General features: G+C 48.5%; 1 protein-coding gene across 2 annotated transcripts in view; it reads left to right on the top strand.

Annotated features, from left to right (window-relative positions):
• Nucleotides 1-4,235, top strand: part of RANBP10 (RAN binding protein 10) — a 51,964-nt gene extending 47,729 nt beyond the window's left edge. The window contains exons 12-14 of one of the 2 annotated variants that reach the window (XM_056862819.1): nucleotides 291-436; nucleotides 1,269-1,380; nucleotides 3,620-4,235. In XM_056862819.1, the coding sequence (XP_056718797.1) occupies nucleotides 291-436; nucleotides 1,269-1,380; nucleotides 3,620-3,750 (389 nt within the window). In that variant the 3' untranslated portion in view covers nucleotides 3,751-4,235. The remainder of the gene's footprint in view (nucleotides 1-290; nucleotides 437-1,268; nucleotides 1,381-3,619) is intronic. The other variant, XM_056862820.1, reaches the window with a different exon arrangement.
• The last annotated feature ends 3,043 nt before the right edge of the window (nucleotides 4,236-7,278 follow it).

The following is a 7,278-nucleotide window of genomic DNA, read 5'->3' on the forward strand; positions in this document are numbered from 1 at the left end:
ATGGCCCTTGGCGGGAAAAAGGTTCCCCACCCCTGCGGTGGTTGGCCAGTGCCTTCCCCAGTCGTCTTCCCTTTACCCCCAGCAAGCCGGGTGCTCATTTTACCACCCTCGGAAGGATGGAAGGGTGAGTCAACCTTGAGCCGCTACCTAAAAACGACTCCCGTCGGAATCGAACTCAGGTTATGAGCAGAGTTTTTAACTGCAATAATGCAGCTTTACCACTCTGCGCCACTGGGCTCTCTACTGCCTTGTTTACGCCTGTGTTAATCAACCCTTCTCTTGTGCTCTAGAAGATGGCTGTCCCCAGAGGCAGCTCTGTGGGGGGAACCATGCTGCCACGGAGCGGATGATCCAGTTCGGGCGGGAGCTGCAGACCCTGAGCGAGCAGCTGTGCCGAGAGTATGGAAAGAACACCACACACAAAAAAATGTTGCAGGTGTGGCATGGCTTATATCCCTCACTTATACCCCACTTTGCTCCCCAGTGGGAGCTTAGAGCAGGTGATACTTTTTATCCTAGCCTGGGGAGGGAAATCCCTTGTGGAGCAATGGGGAGGAATCTTGCTCCCCGTGTACCCTGTGGATTGATGGGAGTGGGCAACTGGGTATTAAAAGCCCTGGCAAATTAAATGGCTGTGTAGCACCTCCTGAGTATTTCTAGAGATGGTGCCCCCCTCTCCACCTATGGCAGCTATTCCACAAAGTGGGACTGTGCATGAAGTCCGGTTGATGCCAGGTGGGCTACCATAAATGGGGGAACAGCCAGTCAGTGGCAGTCTGCGATCTGTAGTCTGTTCGTGCAGGAGACATACTGGAAGAGACGGTCCTTTAGATAAATGCATAATCCTTTAGACTGCTGTTGATCTACCATTTCTTCACATCTGCTTCCTTCCGAGCAGAGAAGTTAATATTCCAAGCTGTGTGACCTTTCATTTCGGGAAGGCCTAGATAGGTTAAATGCCTAAATTAGGAAGGCTGCTGCAACAGGGGCTGTGGCTCAGCGGTAGAGCACTTGCTCGGCATGCAGAAGGCCCCAGGTTCAATCCCCGGCATCTCCAGTTGAAAGGACCAGGCAGTAGGTGATGGGAAAGACCTCCGCTTGAGACCCTGGAGAGCCGGCACCAGTCAGAGTAGACAGTACCCACCTTGATGGACCGAGGGTCTGATTCAGTATAAGGCAGCTTCGTGTGTTCATGTGACAAGCCCCCTCCTCCCTTCTTAGCTCACATATTGCAGTGCTGCTCAAACCTCTTTCTCTCCTCTCACCAGGATGCATTCAGTTTGCTAGCCTACTCAGATCCCTGGAACTGTCCTGTCGGTCAGCAGCTGGATCCAATCCAGAGGGAACCGGTGTGTGCTGCACTCAATAGTGCTATATTGGGTAAGGCACTGCATAGTGAGTTTTCACAGATGCCACCTGCCACTTCTTTCTGCCTGTTTTCTGTGGTGGGCACCTGGCGAGCACATGGCAGGATTGTTGTTGGGCACATCTCTGCCAGGCTCTGTGTGTGTATGTGTTTGTAAATGCAACTCTTAATATGTTCTTGGGCCGTCGGAGCAAAAGAGGATGTTGAAAGCTGAAGTGGCATATTGTTAGCCAGAAAAAAGTGTGGGGGGGAGAAAAACCAACCTATAAACAAAGTTGGGTACCCAAAGGTTATTTTGAGGCTCTAATGTCACTACTAAAGACATTAAAAAATTACATTAAAAGAAAGCACAAATGGCAACTAATGCAGGTTGATAAACTGAAACCACAATCCAAGCACATTTTACCCTCCTGGTCTTCATCAGTGGTCTAATAAAAGCACTTATTATGCACACATATACATAATGCAACAGGTATGACAATATCAAAACAGTATTATAACAACCCAGATAAGTGTATAGGGATGTATTCCAATTTGACTTTGCACCCAATGTATTCTATAAAATTACAGAGCCCACTGCCATGGAATGCATTCTATTTGTTCTTTTTTGGGCTGTATTAACCTTAGAACATAAGAAAAACCATGCTGGATCACACCAAGGCCCATCAAGTCCAGCAGTCTGTTAACACAGTGGCCAACCAGGTGCCTCTAGGAAGCCTCCAAACAAGATGACTGCCGCAGCACCATCTTGCTTGTGTTCCACAGCACCATGTCAAAGCCCCGTGGCGCAGAATGGTAAGCTGCAGTACTGCAGTCCCAGCTCTGGTAAGCTGCAGTACTGCAATCCCAGCTCTGCTCACGACCTGAGTTCAATCCCGACGGAAGTTGATTTCAGGCCTTCCATCCTTCTGAGGGCTGTAAAATGAGTACCCAGCTTGCTGGGGGTAAAGGGAAGACGACTGGGGAAGGCACTGGCAAACCACCCCGTAAAACAAAGTCTGCCTAGTAAATGTCGGGATGTGATGTCACCCCATGGGTCAGGAATGACCCGGTGTTTGCACAGGGGACCTTTACCTTTATATTAATTTTCCATACAAGGTGTGCATACCAGTATCAACCAGATAAACGGATTCTGTAATCCTAGTCCTGGTTAATACAGTTAAGCACATCTTGTATGGAAGGTTAATAATGCCCAGAAAAGAACAAGTAGAATGCATTCCATGATAGTGGGCTCTGTAATTTTATAGAGTATATTGGGTACAGAGTCAGATTGCTGGTGGTCCCTGGCCTGAAGAGCGTTCGGCTGTACTCAACAAGAGCCAGGGCCTTTTCAGCCCTGGCTCCGGCCTGGTGGAAGGCTCTGCCAAGGAACATCAGGGGCCCTGCAGGACCTAAGGGAGTTCCTCAGGGCCTGTAAGATGGAGCTTTCCCACCAGGCCTACAAATGAGGGCAGCCGCGGATGCCGTCTTTGCTGGCCTCCACCACCCCTCCCCCTTCACGTATTTGAAATGGTTCAGTTGAGGGGCAGCCGCCTCTGTGGGCTCTTCCAGTAGAGCGGGATTATATGCCCAAGTCACTTTAAAGGCGGAATTTTTGACGGAAGTTGTCAAGTCTAGGATCAAAGCTTAAATCATATCTATATGGGAAATATACGGAATGAGAATTCTTGTGTACCGTCTATGCTATATTTCTGAGAATATGCCAATAAAGGTCATTTGATTTGATTATACGCCCTCTTTGATTCTTGTTTTAAGGGTTTGATGTTATTGACAGTTTTATTGTTATTATAAGTTTTTAAAGTTTTTAAAATGATGTTATCCGCCCTGAGCCGGCTTGCTGGGGAGGGCAGCCTACAAATATGAAAAATAATTAATAATAATAATAATAAATTGGTTTGCATATGCCAGCTTTCTCTACCACTTAAGGAAGAATCAAACCGGCTTAGAATCACCTTCCCCTCCCCACAACAGGCACCCTGTGAGGTAGGTGGGGCCGAGAAAGCTCTAACAGAGCTGTAACTTCCCCAAGGTCACCCAGCTGGCTTCATGTGTAGGAGTGGGGAAACAAATCCAGTTCACCAGATGAGCCTCCGCTGCTCATGTGGAGGGGTGGGGGAATCGAACCCGGTTCTCCAGATCACAGTCCACTGCTCCAAACCACAGCTCTTAACCACTACACCATGCTGGCTGATGTTTCGCATTCTTCATGTCACTGACAGTGTCCCCTTTCTCTCCTTCTCTCTCTTTCTCCAGAGTCTCAGAACCTGCCAAAGCAGCCCCCGCTGCTGCTCGCCCTGGGCCAGGCCTCGGAGTGCTTGCGGCTCATGGCTCGCGTGGGCTTGGGCTCCTGCTCTTTTGCCAGAGTGGATGACTATTTGCACTAGCCACTGAGTGAGAAAGAGTGACCCCACCCCAGCGCTGCCGCCTCCACCACCTCTCCCCCTGCCTCGCATCCTTCCCCCCTCCCCCCTCCGAACCTCCCCACACGCCGCCCAGTGGAAGGACACGTTGCTGACCGAGGGAATTCCTTGCCGCGCCTTCGTTCCTCGCCCCTGGAAACAGTCGGCGGGGCCTTCATCACCGCAGCCCCTCTCTGCCCCGCAAGCCGTTGCAGCGTTCAGTATTTTTCACTGGTCATTCTGACGTGTATCCCCCTACCTACCGACTTTAGGATTTTATCTCTCTCTTCTTTTTTTGGGTTTCGTTTCCTGACTGAGCCACCAGTATTTATATCTGGAGAGTTTGTGCTGAGCTGGTTTCTAATAATTTAGAGGTAAAATATATATATCTGAGTTGGCGACGACCTGTTCTTATTTTCACGAGGGCAAACTTGTCTGCCGATGTGCAATGTCACCTGCGCAGTACTGCACTCTAGCGCCAGTCCTCTAAAGGGCAAGAGGCTGTGTTTGCGTGTGTGTTTTTATTAAACTGAAAGCCAACCCACCCTGAAAGACCCTTTCAATACTTTGGCCTATTGGTTAACTTTGTTCCTACCTCGCCGCAGTTAGCATGCCAAGATGTGTACATTGGTCGCTCCTAGGGAAGGCCGAGAATGAGAAGGTGTTCAGCAGTGGTTCGTAAGTGCAGAGCATCCCCTCCATCTTCCGGGAGAGGATACTGTAACTGAGCCCGATCCCAGATTGGTGAGGCAGCAAGAAGAACTTCTTGGCAGAATGGATCATGAGAGGCTACAGAAAGGGATTCCCAGGGCCCAAAGCAGTTGGATCAGCGTTTCCGTGAACCCAACTGTTTAGGTGACAACCGGTGCCTATCAGATAGAACACCGGTGCCTATCAGATAGAACTTGACCCCTCAAATGTGGAAGGGGTGGAGGTTTTTTGTGTTTTTTTACCTCATCCTCCCATTCCCAACTGTCCCCGAGTCTTTCTTTAGCTTTGCAGGCCAGGCAGAGGACTTCTCCCAAGAGGTTTCCTCTAGAGTTTCAGGTTACAAAGGGTTCAACTTGAGCAACTTGATCTCCCCCCCCCTCCCGGTTTATTCACATTTTCTGTGCAGTTGGGTCACTGTTGAAAACCTGCCGGTCTAGATCCGAGGGTCAGGCGCAAGCACCGGAAGCACACTTTCGTGTCATTGCTTGCAGATCCTGTGCTCGATGCTGAACTTAGACCCCGAGTTTGCACGATGGTAGGGAAATCATTTATTTTTATTAAACTCAAACTAGCCACCAACGAAAATGTGAAGTTGAAGGCATAAGCCAACATTTAGTTTTCTTTATAAAAGGAAAAAAATTGTACACAGTTTTTACTCCAAGGAGTAGCAGTTGTTGGGCTTTTCTTTTTTTTCCCCTGCTTTTTTAATTGTTAGGACACAAGTTCCTACCTGTACTGCAGGCCTCTTTACAAAGCAGTGCCAGGCGTTGTGGGTTGATCACCTTTACCCCAGCTGAAGGCTCGTGAAGGTGTACATATGCCTCTCATGCAGACACGTACCACGTATGTGCCAAGGGTTGCTTGCTGTACCATAGACTGTTTTTGTCTGGGAGTTGGACGGATAACAAAGTACACTGGTATGTTTGGTCCACTGGTATGTTTCAGTTGTTTTTTAAAAAAAGGATGGGAAGTTGTGTGTGTGTTTGTGGGGGGGGGAATGTCAGATCCTCAGAGGTGTTCAAGGAGAGGCATTTAGTTAAAGCGGCCTTTCAGCACTGCAGAATCCTCCGAATGGGACACTCAGTTATTCTGGCAAGTCGTGGGAGGCTGGGACCGGTGGTCAATAGTGGAAGGAAAACGGCACTTTGGTTTGGTGCCTGCAGGTCTTATGGGATCACACAAAGGGAGAGTACAATACAGAGTCTCTTGTGCAAGTAACCTCAGGAAGGAGAGCACAACTGTGCAGGTAATGGGACTCCTCCATGGTCCCCATTCTCTTCAGTTGGGTAGTGCAGGACAAGCTTCCGGTGAACTGTGCCCAGGGTGCATAGAGAGTTTAGGAAAGTGTCTCTGTGAAAGACAGCAGTCCGTGCAGGGAACATACTGGGTTTCATCCTTTGCAGAGTTATCGCAGAGAAACCACTCTTGTCAAATTATTTCAGGTTAAAGGGAGAACACTTGAGAACAACTGTTTGTCATAATTCGATTTCGTTCTCTTTTGTTTGCTTGTCAATTCATAGCGTTCTGTAACAGGCTAGAGCTGCCTTCTTCTGCTGGTGCAGTGCGCACAAAATGTCATCTTAGGTGCACTCACCCCCCCCCCCAAAAGGTCCTGCTTCATTTCCCCTTTGACCTGGTGCCAACATCTGGCCAGTGCATGATTTGTTGCTTTTTAATTGATAATTATTATTAGCACTTCTCTAGCTGCCTTAGCCCCCAAGGGACTCTCAAGACAGCTTACCTGATCTAAAACCAAGCAATCAAATCAAAACAAATGCGGCAAACGAAGCCTGCTTGATAAGCACAGATCGGTTTTTACTTAAATCTCCCGGCAGCCTCTTAAGGAGTGCATCTGAGTTGCCAAGGGTCTGTCCTCAACAGCTGCATCTTAGCCTCAAGATGCCTTGCTGTCTGCTCATGGGCTCTCGCTGCAATTCGCGAAATCTGCACATTTTAGCCATTTCTTTGTAATTCTTCCTCCCCCCATTGGTTGAGCCTTCAGCAGGCAATCTCTTCCCTCCTTCATTTCATCGCAAAATTTGCCCTCCCCAGTTTCCATATTACGTCTTTTATAGAATTAGAGGGCTTGTTGGTGTTGCTGCTTCCTGAGGCTCCTTCCTCCATTTTTATGAGCTGTGACTTCTTATTCGTCACTGTGGTAGTGGTCTCCTAGTAATCCTTTGCGTGGCTTTCCGTGTTCTTGGGACATATTTCTTAGGCACTGAGAATCCACTTATCTTTTCGTTGCCTGCTTTGGTGTCGCCGCCTGAGTTTTTGTTCTAGAAGAACAATGTCTGACGCATGTTCTCAATCTAAGACAATCTGCTTGCTTTGGTCCTGCTTGGAAGTTTGATCTCAAGGTCCCGGAGATACTTTTTTCTCACCCTTGCGGAAAAGAGCAAGTGCCATTCAGCTCATCTGATGAATCCTGAATTTCCTTTGTTGCAATGCAGCCAGTGTTCCAAATAGTTAGAAAGCGTCTAGTCCTCTGCACGTAACATGAGTGAACGGACGTGGTGCAAAGAGCCGGATTGCACCTGCTAGCCCCAGCTTGTGTGTGCAGCCACACGCTGGCACAGAGTATGCCCTTAGGCTCCATCTGTGTAACGGAGAGCTATTTTTCCAGGGGTCCTGATAGAGCAGACACTTCTGTGATCCAACATTGTGCGTGCAGCCTGTATACGAATGCCTTAAATGGCTGGTGGGTCAGTCACAGCAGTGTTTATATCAGGCCCGTTGCTTTTGAATGGGCCGTAGCGTGTATTTCTATAATGAGAAAAATTACAGCACTTAAGGGAGGGA

This window comes from Euleptes europaea, chromosome 17 (genome assembly GCF_029931775.1).
Source record: "Euleptes europaea isolate rEulEur1 chromosome 17, rEulEur1.hap1, whole genome shotgun sequence".
Classification (NCBI taxonomy): domain Eukaryota; kingdom Metazoa; phylum Chordata; class Lepidosauria; order Squamata; family Sphaerodactylidae; genus Euleptes; species Euleptes europaea.